At 40.3% G+C, this 21,025-nt stretch overlaps 2 protein-coding genes across 3 annotated transcripts in view; both read left to right on the top strand.

The window, feature by feature from the left end:
• Positions 1–8,641, top strand: part of LOC135092269 (protein hobbit-like) — a 42,859-nt gene extending 34,218 nt beyond the window's left edge. The window contains exons 45-48 of the mRNA XM_063990701.1: positions 260–366; positions 527–739; positions 1,329–1,430; positions 1,948–8,641. Of these exons, the coding sequence (XP_063846771.1) occupies positions 260–366; positions 527–739; positions 1,329–1,430; positions 1,948–1,998 (473 nt within the window). The 3' untranslated portion in view covers positions 1,999–8,641. The remainder of the gene's footprint in view (positions 1–259; positions 367–526; positions 740–1,328; positions 1,431–1,947) is intronic.
• A 733-nt stretch (positions 8,642–9,374) lies between these two features.
• The window catches only part of LOC135092266 (uncharacterized), a 53,155-nt gene continuing 41,504 nt past the window's right edge, over positions 9,375–21,025 (top strand). The window contains exons 1-2 of one of the 2 annotated variants that reach the window (XM_063990700.1): positions 9,375–9,585; positions 19,704–19,818. In XM_063990700.1, the coding sequence (XP_063846770.1) occupies positions 9,460–9,585; positions 19,704–19,818 (241 nt within the window). In that variant the 5' untranslated portion in view covers positions 9,375–9,459. The remainder of the gene's footprint in view (positions 9,586–19,703; positions 19,819–21,025) is intronic. The other variant, XM_063990699.1, reaches the window with a different exon arrangement.

The raw sequence follows: 21,025 nt of genomic DNA, 5'->3' as shown, positions 1-21,025 counted from the left end.
GTTATTATTTTTATTATTGCACTAGATTGTCCTCCTCTCTACCTGGCTTGTGTGTGCTGAGGTCAGGTAAATGTGGATGTTAAGAAGATTTATTTAATATTCATATCTGGAGGATGTACAGAGGGATACATGTATATAGGAGAGATTGTACATATCTTATTCATTATCTGTGTAGCATTACTATTACTCTTATTGTATGTATATGTGTTTTCTTTTTAAGTATAAAGTATAACACACTTTTTTTTTTTGTACTCAACAGACCCAAGCACACGTGGCAGCAAGAAACAAGCATCTCTGAGGAAATCACACAAGGAATCCAACTTTTATGTCTCACTTCAAGACAAAGATGATGTGGAGATTATGAAGGTGTGTGTGTGTGTGTGTGTGTGTGTTTATGGTTCAATGGTACATCATTTAGTTTAATTTTTCAGTTTTTAGAGATTCACAATCAAGGCAGAGTGAAGGTGTTTCTCTTTCACTGCCCTTGCCTATGTTCTCTCATCCCCTGCATCTCTCCTCATCACAGCAACGCGCTGAGCAGAACAAGCTCTTCGTGTACATCAAGATCCCTGAACTGCCCGTCAAGTTGAGCTACAAGGGCAAGAAGGAGAAGAACCTGGAGGACGTGACCATGGTGCGGCTGGTCATCCCCACCCTGGAGTACCACAATGTCACCTGGACTTGGCTGGACTTCCTCATGGCCATCAAGCAGGACTCCAAGACTGCCCTCCTCTCCCAGGTGCTTATTTGCATGGCTGCTGTTGATTTTAATATTAATTTATCTTTCATGTAAGAGGGGCATTGGCCAAGGTTGACAAAAAGAATGGAGAAAAAAAGGCCCATTGAGGTGCCAGTCTCAAAAGAAAGTTCAAAAGGATCATCCAAAATTGCAGAATAAGTGTCTTGAAACCTCCCTCTTGAAAGAGTTCAAGTCATAGGAAGGAGGAAATATAGAAGCAGGCAGGGAGTTCCAGAGTTTATTAGAAAAGGCATGAATGACTGAGAATACTGGTTAACTCGTGCATTAGAAAGGTGGACAGAATAGGGATGAGAGAAGGAAAAAGTCTTGTGCAGTGAGGCCATGGGAGGAGGAGAGACATGGAGCTAACAAGATCAGAAGATCAGTTAATGTGAAAATACCAGTTGAAGATAACAAGAGATACAACACTGCAGCAATGAGAGAGAGGCTGTAGACAGTCAGTTAGAGGAGAGGAGTTGGTAAAATGAAATGCTAATTGATACATATCCCCAGCCATCACATCAATCCCTCAGTCCCTCTTGAAACCTGATCTTAACCCACTGTTTTCCCTGCATGCCTTCCATTGCAGGCCATCAGACACAAGCTGAAGATAGCACACTTGAGATCCGATGATGCAGCAGCCCCTAACGAAGAGGAGAAGGCAAGGCTACTTCTCGGCAACAAGTTGATGGTAAGTTTTGATGCAAGACAGTGGCAGTTAGTCCTCATTTTACCTCTCTTTCATCTCTTGTCTATCCTTTATTTCTTATTTCTTTTTCTCCATTCTTTCATTTTTAAACAGTGGTAGTCAGTCCTCATTTTTTTTTTATCTCTTTCATCTTTTGTTTATCCTATTCCCCTCATTTCTTATTTCTTTTCCCATTCTGTCATTCCTTAATAACATCAGTCAGTCTTCATTTTTACTCTCTTTCATCTTTTGTCTCTTTTATTAACTTATTTCTTCTTGTTTTCCCATTCCTTCATTCCTAAACATAGTCCTACTTTCTTTTCCTCCTCCTCTTCATTGTGTTTATTCATTTACTTCATCTTTCCCTCCCTCTTCAAACCTCAAATCATATTACTCTTTTCTTGATGCTAGCAATTCAGTTCAGCCTTCTAATAACATTAAATAACCTTGTAAGAACCAATGAATCTATGTAATCTTATATCACAAGTCACTTATACACCCTCTCTTCCTCTCTCTACAGCCTCCAAAGTCTAAGACAACCAAGAAGAGTCTATTTAAGTTCAACAGATAGCCCGCCAGCCTGCCCAGCTACACCTCAAGGCGCAGAAGCGAATGATAGCAGTGAATGCATTCCTTCGTCTTTATGTTCCTATTGTAAAGTGTCTGTGGGAGTGGAGAGGGTATGCTGTAATGTAGAGCAGTATATCAGCACTTTTATCCTGCCAGTTTAAGTTAGATAGAATTCAGGGGAATGCAATGAAAAGAGTATAATTGCAGGTAATTCTTGTCCAGATGAGGTTTTTCAGACCTGTGATTTAACCCTTTCACTGCTCCTGTACACAAATCTTCTGCTTCATTGCCTCTAACCTTTTTTAGACGCTTCATAACTATTTTTCCGGTGTAAAAAGGCAATATTAACCTAATGTTTTCCCTCTTTTCTCTGCTGTGTGTCCATCCAAACAATTTTTACAGTTAAGTAAATTTTTACGGTTAAGTAATATAGCGTTAAGTGGTGTAGTGGACTGTTTGGGACTTATCAGATGGTACTGTGGATTGCTTGACTGTTAATCCACCCCATAACACATTCTTTATTCACCTCAAGGTAGCACAATCTTATTTTTAAGTCACTTCCACCCATGAAGATCCCTCATCAATTAATTCCTTCTGTATTAAGTTCGTAACCTAATATACAATTTACCGTGGAATTATATTTGGGGAATCTTGTGGGTGGAATGCTCAATGGGGGAAGATTTATCTGAGGCAATGTACACGCTATTTTTTTTAAGGGAATTCCACCCCTGAAGATCCCACATGAATTGGTTCCTTTTGTATTAAATTCGTAACCTAATATTTAATTTATCGTGGAATTATCTACGGGGAGTCTTATGGGTGGAATGAAGGGAAAGTACAGTTTATTCCTTAGTGTTGTGAAAAGTAACACTACCACATTCTTCCCTCACTTCCTACAACGATTCTCTCCCTAACGTAACTTATCAATGAATTATCTATGGAAAATCTTATGGGTAGACTGTTCAAGGGGGAAGATTTAGCTGAGGGAATGTACAGTATAATCCTTAGTGTGGTGGAAAGTCATGGTCTTCCTAACACATTCTTCCCTCACTTCCTCCCTGACTTTCTCATTGAACATAAGCATAATTTGTAGATACCTCTCATGTGCATGGTGGGGAGAGTGTTGCCTCAGTGCACTGTAATGAGCAGCTCTCTGTTGCCTCTTCTGTATTGGTGCTTCTACTTTTTCTTTCCCTGAATATAGATAAAACTCTCACCATTGCACCTCAGTATTATATTTCTGACAATATTGGTGTTGTGCATGACTACTACTACAACTACTACTACTACTACTAATAATAATAATACCACTACCACTACCACTACTACTACTACTACTACTACTACTACTACTACTACTACTACTACTACTACTACTACTACTACTACTACTACTACTACTACTACTACTACTACCACAAATAACATAAGGCTAGATATGCTTTTGCTGTGACATATTGCTGTTTACAATATTCAGCTTTACTCTGTGATTTAGTTATAAAGATGATTGAGATCAGATTGTGTATATGAATGTGTGTGTGTGTGTGTGTGTGTGTGTGTGTGTGTGTGTGTGTGTGTGTGTGGGTCAAGGTTGTGTAACTCATCATCAAGTCAAGCTCATGGCATCACTTAGCAATCTCTTTAAACCAATGTGAAATGCACACTTCATTCTTTCACTTATTCATCTCACTACACAGTTCTCATTCCCCACAGGCATCAGTGAATACCGTAACCCTTTCATTGCAGGACAAATATTTTCCTAAATCCACCTGTGACTTTTTAGACAGTTACTTATATGCTGTAGCCTCTTAAATTGTTAAATAGCTAGAAAAGACTAAATTTACCCATCTCTTTTTTTCTATATTAATGCAAATAATTTTTACAATACTTTCATGGAAAACAAGGGAAGATTATAGCAATGGAAGGGTTAACAATCATATATAGTCACACACCTCCTCGTCCTTTCCCAGCAGGAGGGGAGTGCATGCAAACAGTCACAACATTGCTTCTTGCCACAGACAGTCTAAGGCGGCGTCACACAAGTATTGTTCCTCACCCCACACCTCACACACCTCTGTTCTTCCACCTCATGTCATGCACTGTTGCTCAAAGTAGCTGTAGGTGACTTAGTATGGTAATTGTAATAAGTGTGTGTGTGTGTGTGTGTGTGTGTGTGTGTGTGTGTGTGTGTGTGTGTGTGTGATACATTGACAGTTTGTTATGTGTGTGTTTCGTCTTTTGTTCTTGTGCACACTCTGAATTTTGTGCCCTGTATGAATCTTGTGTTTAATTCTTATATGTTTATGATAATTTAAAGACCTACTAAGATTTAGGTGGGCATGAATGATTAATTTTATGTGAATTTGTAATGATGAGCTTAAGGAAAATTGTACCTTCCTTTTATTGTTATTTTGAAGGGGAGTTTATGACACATGTACAGGTGATGTGTGTGTGATATCAGATGTAAGGCAGCAACACTATGTAATTGGAAAAAAATGTACAGCTGTTGATAAGGCATTGGAAAGGTACTCCACTACTTTTATCCTATTGTGAAGAGCTGGCAGGGGTCCTGAAGAATCCAGTAAGGAGGATGGATGCAAAAGAATACATATGAATAGAGAAATGTATATACACAGACCTCTCAATTGGCTGTGTAGATAGAATGAGATTTATACATAGAGGGAAGAACTGAAAAAGAGACAGGTGTGGCTAATACAGTGATGAATATATAGAAGAAAGGACTGAAAAAGAGACTAGTGTAGGTGTTGCAGTGGTTAATACCGTACTTTATGTAAGGAATATATATTTTAAACTGATTCAAGCTGAAAGATTATTAGAGAATATGAAGAGTAATGGAAAAACTAGACTAGCATGATATAAAAAGAAAGAAAAAAATGTATAAGGAAGTAGATAGACTGAGGTGAAGGTAGATAATATGTTAGGAAATAGAAAGATTGAGGTGAAGTGTTTGGGAAATAGATAAAGGTGAGATGAAGAGAGATAAAAAAAATATAGACTGATAAAAGAGAGTGTAAAGAAAAGGAAAGGAAATTTCAACTGGGACATTAAAAAAAAAAGACCTTGTTTTGTGAATGAAAACATAAAGTGAAGGGAAGAGAAATGTATAGACAGAAATGTATAAATGAGATTAGTAAAGTACAGTAGAGTAAGCAGAATAAATACATAGTTGTTTATAAGGCAGAAATAAATAGGGAAAAAAACAAAGGTATATTGAAAAGACCAGCTATTGTATGCAGTATGTGAATGCATATATGTATAGATGAATGAGATTAGTAAGGTACAATAGTAAGGAAAATAAATACACAATTATAAGGCAGAAATAAAACACAGATAAAATTGAAAAGATCTGTTACTGCATTTTTTTATTTTTTTATTTTATTTATTTTTTTTTAATGTAAAAGAGACACTGGCCAAGACCAAGACCAACTCAAGTGCCAGCCCCAAAAATTGAAGTAAAAAAAAAATGAAAGAATGCCAGTGAACGCATATATGTCAATGGCACATAACTGAGAGGCTGTGCAGTGTGTAGTGGGGCAATGTGCACTTTGTAACTTCCTGGTTCTCTCCTGCAACAGTGTAGGAGTGTGTATCAGCACGGCAGCCTCTCTTGCATATGCATCTTGTCTTCCATACACACACACACACACACACACACACACACACACACACACACACACACACACACACACACACACACACACACACACACACACACACACACACACACACACACACACACTTGTAGATAATATGTAAACTTTATTTGTATATTTCTGTGTATGGAAAGTATTGCTGTAGTAATATTCTGTAGACCAAAGATACATATTTATACTACATATCTGTATTCTCATCAGGTTATGTATTAATTTTAGAGAGAGAGAGAGAGAGAGAGTTATGCAGATGCTCCAGGGAAGAAATATGCTCTTGTAATCCACCAAAACTATGATTAATTTGAAATATCTTGAATGCTCTCTAGAAAAAAAATGTCAAAATGAAGAGCCAAGTTTTTCTTTGCAGCATCAACAGCATCCCATTAATATATAGTCTTGTTATGTCATGCAGGGGTCAAAGGTTGTTTTAATTCACTTTTTTTGGTATTAGAGTATATGTGAAAAATGTGTAATGCAGAGAAGATGAGGAATTGAGAAGAGGAATAAAAAAGTCATTAATGGGCAGAAAATTTATCTTGTTATGTCATTTAAGCTTTTTCATGGTATTAAGAGTATATGTGTTGGAATATAGAGTGCTGGTAAGGAAAAAAACTGTAATGTAAAGATGAGGAAAAACTGAGATGAGGAATAGAAAAAGTAATTAATGTGCAGAAAATTTGTCTTGTTATGTCATTCAGAGGGTCAAAGATATTTGTATTTGCATGATTTTGTTGGAATATACAGTGGTGGTGGTAAGGAAAAGAATATGTAATGCAAACATGAAGAAAAATTGAGGTTATGAGTAAAAAACAAACAAAAAAACATTCACATGCAGAAAATTTGTCTTTTTTGTCATTCAGGGGTCAAAAAAAATCTCATTTAAGCTTTAATTGTATTTATTTATTTATTTATTTATTTTTGGTATTAGAGTATATGTGACTTGTGTTGGAATGCACAATGGTAGGAAGGAAGGTGAATGTATAATGCAGAGAAGATACTTGAGGAAAATTTGAGATAGTTAAGAAAAAAAAAAATTATATGTGAAAGATCTCAGAAATGAAAAGATAAGTAAACCTGGGATGAGGAATGAAAAATTAATAATATGTAAAAACTTGAGAAGTGAAAAAAAAAAAACTTATGGAAAGGCCTGATGTCAGAGAAAAAAAATTGAGAGAGAAATGAAGAAAAGCCAAGAAGGAAAATAAAAAGAAACTGACAAGTGGAAAAGCTGAGGGGAAAACCAGGAAAATTTGGAGAAATAAAATAATGTGAGGAAAAAATATGAGAAAGGAATGAAGAGAAGCTGAGGAGAAAATATTAAAGAAAGTCAAACAAAAATCACAGAAGGAAATTGAAGAATAGAGAATGAGGAAATAAGTAATAAAAAGAAAAAACCTTGAAGGAAACTATTCAAGAAAAAAAATATTCGAAAGGTGAAGGAAACTTAAGAAATGGAAATGGGAAAATAAAGAGATTTAAGAATGGAAAGAGGAAACATGAAAAAGAAAAGAAAAATGACAAAGAAATAGATGAATTAAAAAACTCGAATACTGGATAGGAAAATTGGAAATGACTGTCTGTCTGTCCAAATGAATGCCTTGTAGAAATTATAATGATAAAATGTCATTATTATTATTATTATTATTATTATTATTATTATTATTATTATTATTATTATTATTATTATTATTATTTAGTTGAGTTAACCTTTTCACTCCCAGATAAAGTAAGTGTGTGTGTGTGTGTGTGTGTGTGTGTGTGTGTGTGTGTGTGTGTGTGTGTGTGTGTGTGTGCCCCAGCATACACATATACATCCCTGCCTGGTGCCTGTATACATACATTTGACTGGCATAAAGATAAGAAAAACATAACTGTGATATGTATGTGTGTATATTTCAGTGTATAAAAAATTGTGTAGGGGATGTACGTACGTATGTATTAGTATATCAACTCTTCCAGCGCTGATAATTACCTCAACACACACACACACACACACACACACACACACACACACACACACACACACACACACACACACACACACACACACACACGTTATAGAGCTTCTAGTATAAATATATAAGCTCTACTACACCCTGCACCAACACTAGAGCTTCCTGTGTCTCTCAAAGCTCTATCACATTCTAGGATACTTTAAATCTTGCCCTTTATATCGATACTTTTTGTAACCAACTATGCACTCAGTTTTAGTCACTGATTTCTTGCCATTTATATCAGTATTGGTAATGTTTATATATATTATAATGTTATGTGGAGAGAGAGAGAGAGAGAGAGAGAGAGAGAGAGAGAGAGAGAGAGAGAGAGAGAGAGAGAGAGAGAGAGAGAGAGAGACGTGCCCTGGTGTGATAAATTAACATACTTGGAACTATAGTGAAATCTCTCTCTCTCTCTCTCTCTCTCTCTCTCTCTCTCTCTCTCTCTCTCTCTCTCTCTCTCTCTCTCTCTCTCTCTCTCCAGGACCTCCTATCACTTACCAGTAGATTAAGGTGACGATACATACACGAAATAGCATAATAAGGCGTCTCTCTCTCTCTCTCTCTCTCTCTCTCTCTCTCTCTCTCTCTCTCGTCATGGGTGTATAATCTTACCATTCATGTCACAGCGTTTACCAAGACTCGGTAAAATGAATAGTGTTATTGTTTTACGGTCAAGAGCTGAGTGGAGGAACCAGCGGCAGGTGAAGGTATTTGTTATATAAGCAAGATTTTTAAGTTTTTTTTTTTGTGATTCTTTTCTTGTGCATTATTATTGATATGGTATTCAGTGCTGTTATTTGTATTATGATTGCAGATTTGTTATTATTATCATATTATTGTTAAACTATACGCCCGATATACAAGTACGTATTTTTTTTCTTTTTTCTCAATGTATACGGTACGAAAGAACGAGATCTGATTGCTGACTTTGATAATGAATGAACGCACCTCTCAATAAACGAGTAATTTAACACCACCGGAGTTTCAGCCTTCACCCCAACCTGTCCGTTAATTAGTTTCCGCGGGCAGGTGTGTGGAAGTGTGTGTGTGTGTGTGTGAGAGGAGTTCCGTTTGGTTTGATCCTTTCCTCAACGCTTCCTGCTTGAACACAATTCCTCTGCGGTGATGCGGAGGAATGTGGGCGTGCGGGCGAGAGAGTGGGATTATGGGCCTTATTACCAGGACTCTCTTCCCAGCCCGGGGGTGGTGGAGGCGGAGCGCGGGGGGGGAGGAGGACGAGGCGTAACCTAAATTGCGAAGGTCATCGACTCTGTGTGATGATAGACTCTGGAAATGTGTTAAATAAAAGACTTAAACGCCCCAACACTGATCCAGGTGTACATTCGTGTTTGTTTTGTGGATTAGCATGTACTCTGGAAGCGGCCTCGTGAGACGAACATTCCGTTTTCTTAGAGAATGCGCAGTCAGTCTTAAGAATGTTTTGGTCAGTCGCCGCAGGCAGCAGGTGGAGCTGTGCAGGGCGGGACTCCGTCACCTCACTATGTAAACACTTGAAATAACTCACGTCTGACAACACAACGCCGCACGCTTCCCATTAATACCGAGACGATTAGAAATAACACTCACTTATACATTTCTTTTGCCGATAACATCAAGAAACACAAGATGAAATAGAGACATGAGATAAGGTGGCGCCCCCCTTCATCGCTCCTCCCCCTGGCGGGCAGGTGCGAGGTGCTGGAGCCCGCGACCCTCAGTTCCCTGTGAGACTCAGTGAAGTGAGGGTGACAGGCCGTCGGTGCTGCTGGCTCGGGTGTTGATCTCTCCACAATAATGCCTTGTTCGGCAATCACGCTGTCCCTGGCGACGATATGCGCCGTGGTGTCTGTGGCGCTGCTGGCCATCGCGTTCGGCACAGACAACTGGCAGTACATCAACGTGAACAGGATTGCGATAGAGGTGAGAAGAAAGGCGGTGGTGGTGGTGGTGGTGGTGGCGGCGGCCCTTCGTCCCTCTCCCTCTTTCCCTCCCCCAAGTCGCCCCAACCCACACACGGCCTCCTCCACGCCCATTCCCGCCCGCACCCCCTCCCTCACCCCCTAGAACACCCTCCCCACCTTCCCCCTCCCTTAACACACGCACACACACACGCATGCACCCGGAAACGCAAGCACTCATGAAGGGGTCTTGAAAATGTTTCGTGTGTGTGTGTGTGTGTGTGTATGTGTGTGTGTGGGGTTAGAATGTTTGCAAAGGTAGAGAGGCCTAATTGTTGGGATGGGAAATTATAAGTTGTGGTTGTGATGGTTGTGTTGCTGCTGTTGTTTTTATTCGTCTTTGTTCTTCTTGTTCCATTTTTTCACGTATTTGTTCTTGTTATTCCCCTTCTTATTCTTGTTATTCTTGTTCTTCAGTTGGTGGTAGAAGGAAGTAGAGCAAAGATTAACTGTTGACAATGGTTTGGTTGTTATATCACGAGAATAAGCTTACGTAGTGCCATTTAAACCTACAGTAGTGTGTGTGTGTGTGTGTGTGTGTGTGTGTGTGTGTGTGTGTGGTTTTGTATCAGGTATTACAAAAGATACGAGTGTAGTACGAATAGAAGCAGTGACAGTAGCAAAAACTAATGTCAACAGTTTAGTAGTAGTAGTAGTAGTAGTAGTAGTAGTAGTAGTAGTAGTAGTAGTAGTAGTAGTACCAACCTAAATACCAACTCGGACCGTCATCTCAGCAAACTCGGACCATTCTAAACGACCTACTTTGGCCATTTTTTATTAAATTTTGAACCATCATAGCAGTGCAGCGATGGTAATGGTTAATTCCCTCACGGATACAAGACATTAATCCTTCCAGTAGTAGTAGTAGTAGTAGTAGTAGTAGTAGTAGTAGTAGTAGTAGTAGAATATACAAGGATACCCACTCCTCGGTTACCTTTCCTTCCTTTAATTACTTATTCCCTTATATGGCAACAACGGTAACTATCTTGTATCCGCAAAGAAAGGAACTCCCATTTGTCTCGTAACCACAGTAGTAGTAATAGTAATAGTAGTAGTAGTGGTGGTAGTAATAGTAGTAATGGTATTAGTAGCGATAGTAGTAATAGTAGTAGTAGTTAAGTAATTAGTAGTCGTTAAGTATGACAACTATTTTCAACTTACCTCCTGTCATTTATTCTGTTTAGTGATAAGGAAGGAAAGAAACGAGCATCTGTTTATTAATGGGAGAAAGAAACTAGCATCGATAATCTGTAACAAGGCAGAATATAACTTTTTTTTTTAGAAGCACCATTCTGCGTTCGCCTATGGTCTCCACAGTCTCATCTATCCTACAATAAACTCCTTTTTTAATAAACTCTAACTACATTCATAATAATAATAAAAAAAATAAAATAAAACTCGATATTGCGGCCTAAACGATTTGGCATGAATTACGTGACACGAGATGTGGTGGTGGTGGTGGTGGTGGTGGTTCTTACTGGTTAGGCGCCCCAGGAGGGAACCCGCAATGCCAGCACGCCAGTCTCAGAAAACAGCAACTATACGGCAACCGTTACGTATGAACTTGGACTGAAAAATGTGCTATATAAGTACAAATAGAATAGAGGGTAGTACTAGTAGTAGTAGTAGTAGTAGTAGTAGTAGTAGCAAAAATTAAAAAAGGCTCTATTTCGTAGTGAGTGTTTATTAATTAACATATTAGACATTAACAATTACCTTTTATAATGATGTGTAAAACCTTAGCTATAGTATAAGATTATAAAACAGATAAAATATTCCTTAACAGTAAATAAAAGCAATCAAAATCATTACAGATAAAAAGTAGTAGTAGTAGTAGTAGTAGTAGTAGTAGTAGTAGTAGTAGTACCAGCAAAGCACTGTCCACATCACATCACAGTACATCACACAGCCCCGTATTCAGACTATTCGCTCTCTCACCACGACTATTTTCCTATTTTCCAATGCCACAGAGCTGATCAGCAAGGTTTTCATGAGTGTTTCTCCTGCTAACACTGTATAGATCTCAACCTGCCACTAGAACCATAAAAAAAAAACACCCTTAAAAAACCTATGTTATTTCACCTAGAGCCTATTGAAGTAGCAGAGGTGTGGGCAGAACTCAGAATATTGTCCTATGGCTGGTATTCAAACACGCTCTGCTCTCACCAGACTATTTTCAAAGGCCACAGATGATTAGCCTGGTTCTCAAGTGTGTTTCTCATGTTAATCTGTCACTGGAACCATAAAAACCTTAAAAACCCATGTAAGTAGAGCCTATTGAAGTAGTGGAGGTGCTGGCAGGTGTTTCAATAGTTCTCCGCGCGTCCACACACCCACACACACCCACACACCGCTCCCACCCATCCAGTCTCGCCTCGCCGCCACAGGACTCGTCGGGTAACGGAAATCCTTCAGTAAGTGTAGGATTTCGGCTTCCTTCCCAGACGTGGCCGAGACCTGTCCCTGCAGGAAACTCGACCCCCGTGGCGGAGGGAGTGGGTGGCGGGGGGCGGCGGGGAAGGGGCGGGGGGTTGAGGTCTGCAGTTGGGTTACAGGATGCGGAAGGAAGTCTTGTGTTTGTCCTGTACTTCTTTACTTACCTGTAGATGCGTCACTGTAGCTTGCAATAATAATGATAAAAAAAAAAGTGGTGTATTTTTATTTATTTATTTATTTATTATTTTTTTTGGCTGAATTTTATAATTAACTCTTGTTTTGCTCTGTACTTGTTTATTTACCTGTAGATACGTCACTATAGGTTGTAAATAATTATGATATTGAAAAGCATATATATATATATATATATTTTTTATCTTTTAGCTGAAATGCGTAAAGGTGACATTTCTTATGTATTTTTTTTTTGTGAGTACTTGTTCCTTGTTTGTCTTTTTATGTATGGTTCATGTTTGGAAAGCAAGTGTTCTTTGCTACTCTGAGATGGAAACTTAGTGGCAGGGTTAGTGTGTTTGTGTGTGTGTGTGTGTGTGTGTGTGTGTGTGTGTGTGTGTGTTATCTAGTATTCTATGTGGTCAATAAACGATCTATCTATACATCTACCTGTGTGTGTGTGTGTGTGTGTGTGTGTGTGTGTGTGTGTGTGTGTGTGTGTGTGTGTGTGTGTGTGTGTGTGTGTGTGTGTGTGTGTCGAGGGTGGCTGTCACAGTTTAGCTCGAGGGAACACAATTCAACATTTTGGCAATTCTTTCCACTCATCTCGCTTCACAAACTGCAGCGCGTCATGGAATCAGCAAAAGTGAGGACGAAAAAATAATAAAAAAAAAAATCCTCACACAATAACGAGGAACAAAGCGCAGAAAGATAGATAGATAGAGAGAGAGAGAGAGAGAGAGAGAGAGAGAGAGAGAGAGAGAGAGAGAGAGAGAGAGAGAGAGAGAGAGAGAGAGAGAGAGAGAGAGAGAGAGAGAGAGAGAGAGAGAGAGAGAGAGAGACAGACAGAGAAGCGCACCACACAAGGCTGTAAGTATTTCCCTTTATACCTAACCGGATCTGAAACCTTTAAGAAACTAACCCTCTGGCGGAAAGCTTTTTGTCATTTTTTGTTGTGGGTGGCGAAGGACAGTCTGTGGCAGGAAGCTTCGGGGTGTTAATGAAATAAAGGATGCAGCGGGTGACGGCAGGAAGCGAACTTGACAGCCATGGAGGAGAGAACCGTCTGAATGTTGTTTTATTAGTGGGAAAGAGAGAAATAAGTTTGCATCTGTTTAGTAAGGGGAGAAGATAAAGAAGTTAGGATTTATTTATTAATGGGGAGGAAAGAAAGAAACCAATATCTGTTTATTAATTGGAAAGAAAAAACGAACATGTTTATTAGTGGAGAGGAAATAAAGACACAAGCATTTTTTATTAATGGTGAGTAAAGAAAGAAACGAACATCTGTTTAGTAATGGTGAGGAGAGAAAGAAACTAGCATTTGTTTGGTAATAGAAAAGAAACTAGCCAACATTTATTTATTTTGATGGGAAGGAGAGAAACGCATCAACATTTGTTTATTAAAATGAAATTCACTCACCTGTGTATTTCAACGTATGGTTTGTGTACGTTTCTCATGGATCTACGTAATTTTACTTTTTCTACATGTCTGTCTGTTTAGTTATCTGTCTTTCTGTCTGTCTGTCTCTAGTTTTCTGTTATCTATGTGTCTGTCTGTCTGTTCATACTTCTGTCTCAAGCTGTGTGTATTTAGTCTAGTTATGTGTCTTTCTACTAGTTGTGTGTCTGTCTGTCTGTAGTTAGGCGTCTGTCTACTTATGGATCTGTCTGTATGTCTCTGTCTAGTTAATGGTTTGTATCTAGTTAGTGTTTGTCTGTTTACCTAAGAGTCTGTATTTTAAGGCCTGTCTAGTTAATGTGTCTGTGTCTAGTTACATGTTTGTCTGTCTAGTTACATGTTTGTCTTTGTTTTTGTCTTGTTACGTGTCTGCGTCTAGTTGTGTGTCAGTTTGTGTGTCTGTCTGTCTACGTGTCTGTCTTATGTGTGTGTTCGTTTGTGTGTCTGTCTGTCTACGTGTCTGTCTTATGTGTGTGTTCGTTTGTGTGTCTGTCTGTCTACGTGTCTGTCTTATGTGTGTGTTCGTTTGTGTATCTGTTTGTCTACGTGTCTGTCTTATGTGTGTGTCCGTTTGTGTGTCTGTCTAGTTAGGTATGTGTCTGTCTTTGTGTCTATCTAGCTACGTGTCTGTCTTATTTGTGTGCCCGTTTGTGTGTCTAGCTAAGGCTCAATCTACATTCCCCTTCAAGAAAGCTAATGGACCTCAGGATGACTGTACACCACCCACGCATGCACGATTTCTTCTTATCTCCTCTCCATCATCACACAGCTTAAATGTACTGCCGCTCTACCTGACAGTCTTCATACAGCCAACATTGCGTCCCTGTGCTAGTCCTTCCCAAACACTACCCGCGGCTTATCTACGACATATCTCCCGTCCTCAGCAGCCTACACTCCGCATCCCCAGACCTCCTCCTCTTATCTGCTGGCGTCATCAAGGAATTCTCGCAGTAGTCTTAACTTCAGAGCTTCTGTTTGTTGCCTGTTGTTGTCTTCCCTTGAGCGTAATATAAATTATTTTGATGTTAGTTTAGGGAATTATTTTAAGTTACTGGTGATGGTGAAAGGATTGATAGTTAAGTTAGGTTAGGTTAGGTTAAGTTGGGTTAGGTTAGAGACTTGCCTACTGCTCGTGTTCATTTGTTTAGCCGTTCCTTGAGCGTAATATAAATGGTTTTGGTTTAAGTTTAGGGTATGATTCTGAATTACTGGTGACGGTGAAAGGAAGTGATAGGTTACTGGTTAGGTTTAGACTCTTGCCTGCTGCTCGTGTTCATTTCTTTAGCCTTCCTTTGAACGTAATATAATTGATTTTGATTTAAGTTTATGATATGATTCTGAGTTACTGGTGACGGCGAAATGACTGATAGGTTAGTAGTGAAGTTAAGTTAGGTTAGGTTAGAGACTGTTGCCTGCTGCTCGTGTTCATTTCTTTAGCCTTCTCTTGAACGTAACGTAATTGGTTTGATATAAGTTTAACGTATGATTCCTGTCCTGTGTTTATCTCCTTTACTGAGGCATACAGGTGTGGCTGGCCTGAGTAAGAGTGACCTGAACAAAGTCCTCAGCGTCAGTAACCAGGATAGAAATAGAAATGATGGCACATTTAACATATTTCTGGATGAAGATATCATTTCTCCACTCTTAATTGCTACCTCCAATATACCACTGAGTCGGCCTGGGTGTGCTGCAGTATTTTTCAACACTTCGTCATCCCTTCTTGACATTTCCTTTTAATCAAGCTGTCCTGTCTGTTATGGTGGCTGTCAGTGATGAGTTTATGGCTGCAGTGATAGTTTAACAAGAATTCTGCATGATCACTGAGGAAAACAGAGATGAGAATACGTTTATTTACCTTTAAAGACACAAGAAATAACATAAGAAAATAAGGGTTGGTGCAGGAAGCCATCAGGCCTACACACGTGGCAGTCCCTGTATGAAACATGCCTACAGATTTCCACCTATCATCCCCATTCATAAATTTGTCTAATATTTTAAAGCTCCCTAAAGACTCGGCACGAACAACCTGACTACCGAGTCCATTCCAGTCATCTACCACTCTATTTGAAAACCAATTCCTTCCTATCCCATTGTTAAATATATGTCAAACTTGAACCCATTATTTCTCGTTCTTTCCTAATTACTAATCCTTAGAATTTTGCTGACGTCACCCTTGTTACATCCCCTGTACCACTTAGAGGCTTTTATCAGACCCATTCTTAACCTACGCATCTTTGTTCCATTTGAAAGTAGAGAGAGAGAGAGAGAGAGAGAGAGAGAGAGAGAGAGAGAGAGAGAGAGAGAGAGAGAGAGAGAGAGAGAGAGAGAGAGAGAGAGAGGCACTAAATAATACCAGGAACCAGTGAAAAAAAATATAGAAAAAGAAAGAAATGAATAAAAACCTGTGTAACTGAAGCCAAGTAGAAAAAATGATGAGTGCGTAGGTAAAGCAGTGGTACATACGTCTTACTCTGTTCTCGTCTTTCGTGGAACTGAATCAGGGACGCACACAGATGTTTCCCCTGCCACGTCATCTCCCTGCCCCGTGCCTCTCATGTGCAGGAGTCGGAAGGAAATATTTATGCTCTTGACTTTTAATTATTTTTCCCAGCGGCTGTCTGGTTCTGGGTAAGTGGTGACTCATTGCATCGAGAGAGAGAGAGAGAGAGAGAGAGAGAGAGAGAGAGAGAGAGAGAGAGAGAGAGAGAGAGAGAGAGAGAGAGAGAGAGAGTACGTACTATCAAGAAAACTCCCAGTATAAGCTTGAATGATGAAAACACAAAACACACACTCTCTCTCTCTCTCTCTCTCTCTCTCTCTCTCTCTCTCTCTCTCTCTCTCTCTCTCTCTCTCTCTCTCTGTCTGTCTGTCTGTCTGTCTGTCTGAATGTCTGTGCGTGCCAAGAACTACAAAGCGAGTATGTACAATCTATAAATGTGATAAATAAAGACAGAAGAGGATAAGCGCAAAATGAATTACGGCCAATGAACACGTGTTGTGAATTAAGATAGAAAAGGATAAGATTCCTCCCCACCCACCTTTCCCTCCAGGATTTTAACAACAGGAGACGAAAGAGAACACTAGTAGAACGAAATACACCGAAAAACAAACTCTATTAACATCTCCATCATTCAGATATCCCGCCATTATCATTAACCCTTTAAATCGTACGAAACTAGACACTTTTAACACTATTAGACCGATAATTTTGCCAGACATAGCACAAAGGTCACGGATTTTAAGACAGCACCTGGGAAACTTCGTAAAATCGTGTAATCTTTGCCTAAAATATGAGAATAAGATAGCCACAAGACTCGGCTGGTTAGTCTTTCCTGCGTACATCAGTCTAAGGGCCATACGCTGAAACACTTCGAGGCTGCACGTCCACTACTTTCAAAAGGCTCACTGTGGTTGGTGACGTTGGTTTTTGAGGGTGTTTTTACGGTTCTAGTGAGAGATTAACAAGATTTCCACATTATTAACAGGAGAAACACTCTTGAGAACCCGGCTGGTGATATCTGTGGCCTTTGAAAATAGTGGTGGTAAAGTGATACGGGTTTTTAAGGGTGATTTTACAGATCTAGTGAGAGACTAACAAGATTTCTACGATGTTAACAGGAAAAACACTCTTGAGAACCCGGCTGATCATCTCTGTGGCCTTTGAAGACAGTCGTGGTGAGGGAGCCAAGCGTTTCTGAATAGCGGCTCCAGTGTTCTCTTCACGTGTCATGTTTTCATCAGATGGACTTTCTCGCGGTTTCAACAGCCTCCAATTTCACGTGTGTGCTGCCTCGGCGCCGCCTGGCCGTCCTCACCTGAGCTCGTGGCGTGAAAGTCGCATCCCGGAGAGCCGTTGACCAACCTGTGTCTTGCGAGAGAGAGAGAGAGAGAGAGAGTCTATTAGTTATTTATTTATAAATAATAATAATAATAATAATAAACGGTTTATTATTTAGGCAGTTGACAAACTGAAAATGTACATAGGGGATGGGGAAAAACTTAACATTAATCCTAACGGTAAGACTAATCTAGGAGGGAAATACTATCGATTGATGGCTCGCACCATGGTGGGAATCGCACTGAGTCTGTACCGGTCCGTGCGCGGCGCCTTCAGGGGCGTTATTTTGTTGTGGTGTCTGGTGGCACGGACAGGGCGAGGCGCGTCGGGCGGCAGCATGTCTCTGAGACGCGGATGATGCAGTAGTCCCTTCCCAAACTTCTCCAGAGCCTCTCGGTGCCTGGTGGATATTCTGGACAGACTCAGGGTGGTCAGGGCTTCTTCATAGGTGGTGTATGCAGGGCCAAGGATGACCCTGCACGCCCTTTTCTGCACACTCTCTAGCTGTAGCTGTTGAGTGTGTGTGAGGGAGGAGGACCACGCTGGGGAGGCGTACATGAGTTTGGGGAGGATGAAGGTGAGGTACACCCCCCTTAACTCATCTGTCGGCGTCCCCAGCGACCTGAGTCTGCGCAGCATGTACAGCCTGTAGGTAGCTGATCTCACGGTGCTGGCGACATGCTGCTTCCAGGTCAGCTGGTCGTCCACCGTTGTTGGTCAGTCTGTCTGTCTGTCTGTCTGCCTGTCTGTCTGTTCGTTAGTTGGTTTAGGTGGAAATGGTGGTGGTGATAGTAGTAGTAGTAGTAGTAGTAATAGTAGTAGTAGCGAGTTCAACAGGTGACAGGAAGCGATCAGGTGAAGCAACATCTCTTGAAGGTTAATGGAACTCAACCTTTCGTTATTCTAAATACCTGTGTGGCTGATTAATGTTGTTGTGGTGGCGGGTGCTGCTGCTGCTGCTGCTGCTGTTGTTGTTGTTGTTGTTGTTGTTGTTGTTGTTGTTGTGGCGGTTCTTGTTTCTGTTGTTGTTGTTGTGGCAGCTTTTGTTGCTGTTATTGGTGGTGGTGGTGGTGATGCTAGTGGTAGAAGTAGTGAGAATATTAGCTAATGTCAATAGTAGTAGTTCTTAGTAGTAACAGTAGTAGTGATGGTAGTAATAGTAGTAGTAGTGGTGGTGGTGGTAGTAGCAGCAACAGTAGTAGTAATAGAAACAGTACTTGATTTTGATAATAATAAACTATAATTAGCATCAAATTTAGATATATCTTAATTAACATCTAAAAAAAAATTCTACGTGTGTGTGTGTGTGTGTGAGAGAGAGAGGAAGACACACAGACATACATACATACAGACAGACAGACAGACAGACAGACAGACAGACAGACAGACAGGAACAAGCATCAATGTGTGTGAGGTAGTGGGAGGCGGGGAGTAATTATGATATTGTCGCCTTCATCATGTTCCAAGGTCGCTGTATTGTCACTGGTGGCGAGGCGGTGTCCTGTCTGGCGGTGGCGGTGGTGGTGGTGGTGGTGGTGGTGGTGGTGGTGGTCTCGTGGGATTAATTGGTAGTGATGTTTCTAATGGATGTTAAGTGTTTTTTTTTCTTTACTTTTTTGTTATTCATTCATTTATTTTTATTTTTGTTGTTGTTATTTATTTGTTTAGTTCTAAGAAATGAAATGCAAATCTATTTTAGTCTTTTTTTGTTAATTTGTTTAAACTTTTATTTTCTTTTTCTTATTGATTAATTTACTTATTGATGTATCTGTATTTTTAGCTTAGGAATTTTTATGTATTATCTACCTATAAACTGTTTACTACTACTACTACTACTACTACTACTACTACTACTACCACCACCACCACCATCACTGCTACGTTATTATAGAATTTCTACTACTATTACCACTACTACTACCACTACTACTACCACCACCACCACAACCACCACCACCACCACCACCACCACCACAACCACCACCACCACCACGACCCATGCCAAACGACCCAACCTCTCCGCCACCTTTCCTTTCCACATTCATCCCTTGACCTGCCCTTCCCTTCCCTTCTCTCCCTCTCCCTCTCCCTCTCCCTCTCTCCCCTCGCATGACCTGCCGTGTTATTCCCTCGTCACACACGCCACCTCTCCCCCTCTCTCTCTCTCCACCAGGGCTCCCTCTCCGTGTCCAACATCTCGCCCCAGGAATTTGATGAGAGTGGCTTGTATCGAGTGAGAACCAAGGGTCTCTTCAGAATCTGCTACCCTGACACCCGGCCGAAGGGAGGTGAGGAACTGTGTGTCTTTGTTGTTGTTGTTGTTGTTGTTGTTTGTTTGTTTGTTTGTTTTCTTTCTTTTTTTCTCTTGTTTTTTCTGTTTCTCTTTTTCTTTCGTTCTTCTTCTTCTTCTTCTTCTTCTTCTTCTTCTTCTTCTTCCTCTTCTTCTTCTTCTGCCTGTTTGTATTTGTTGTTTCGTTGTTCCTCTTGTTCTTGTTTTCTTTTCTCTCTTTCTTTTTTGCCTTTTTTTCGTTCTTTTCTTTCTTTCTTTCTTCTACTTTGTTGTTGTTGTTGTTGTTGTTGTTGTTGTTCAGTAGTGGTAGTCTTTATATCATCACTATAAATATTTTCTCAACAAATTTTCCACACTTGATGACATTTCTCCTTTCCTGACGCAGCTACAGCAGGAGGGAGAGAAAGGCGGGTGGGGAGGAGCCTTCGACTTGACTATCTTACGTCTATAGATTAGATAGTGAAGCTCATCAGAATCAGTATTGTAAAGGAAAATAGATATGCTGATATTTCTTCCTTTGTTTTCTCTTCCTTTGTATTCCCTAACGTTATATCTCTTCCTCTACCTCCTCCTCCTCGTATCACGCACTCACACCTTCACCACAAACAAAAACACATGTAGACCTCAACTCTTTCTTACTTTCCTTTCAAATTCCCTGTGGTTTTTCTATACAACATGTTACCATTTCATTTTTCCCCGCAAGCTTTGGCTGGAGGGATGGATGAGTGTGCGTGGGTGGGGAGGAGCCTTCTTGTGTGCTATCGTGTACGTTTCCTTAATGGTTAGCGCAGAATAGTTACCCAAACAGCCTAGTAAGGACCTCAGGGTATGTTGATGTTTGGACTTCTTTTATATTCTTTTGTATTCCCTCTCTTATTCTTCCCCGCCCTCCTCCTCCTCCTCCTCCTCCTCCTCCTCCTCCTCGCATGACAAGGTAACACAGGCGCAGGTGGGAGGGTGGAGTGCACATATTCAAGCGGGTCACCTCGTTATGAACACACAGACACACAAACATAGAGAGAGAGGGAGGGAGGAGGAGGGAAGCAAGTGGAGGGAAGGAGGGAGGAGTTGCACCTTCACCGTTACCTCCAGGAATGAGAGGATAGGTGGGAGGGAAGGAGGGAGAGAGGGAGAGGTAGAGCATGTGACCTCTCTAGGGGGAGGGAGGGAGGGAGAGAAAAAAAGATGAGTGGATAGGTATGTTT

This window comes from Scylla paramamosain, chromosome 39, assembly GCF_035594125.1.
Source record: "Scylla paramamosain isolate STU-SP2022 chromosome 39, ASM3559412v1, whole genome shotgun sequence".
NCBI classification, from domain to species: Eukaryota; Metazoa; Arthropoda; class Malacostraca; order Decapoda; family Portunidae; genus Scylla; species Scylla paramamosain.
The sequence above is the reverse complement of the archived record's forward strand: the minus strand, read 5'-3'. Positions and strand labels throughout refer to the sequence as shown.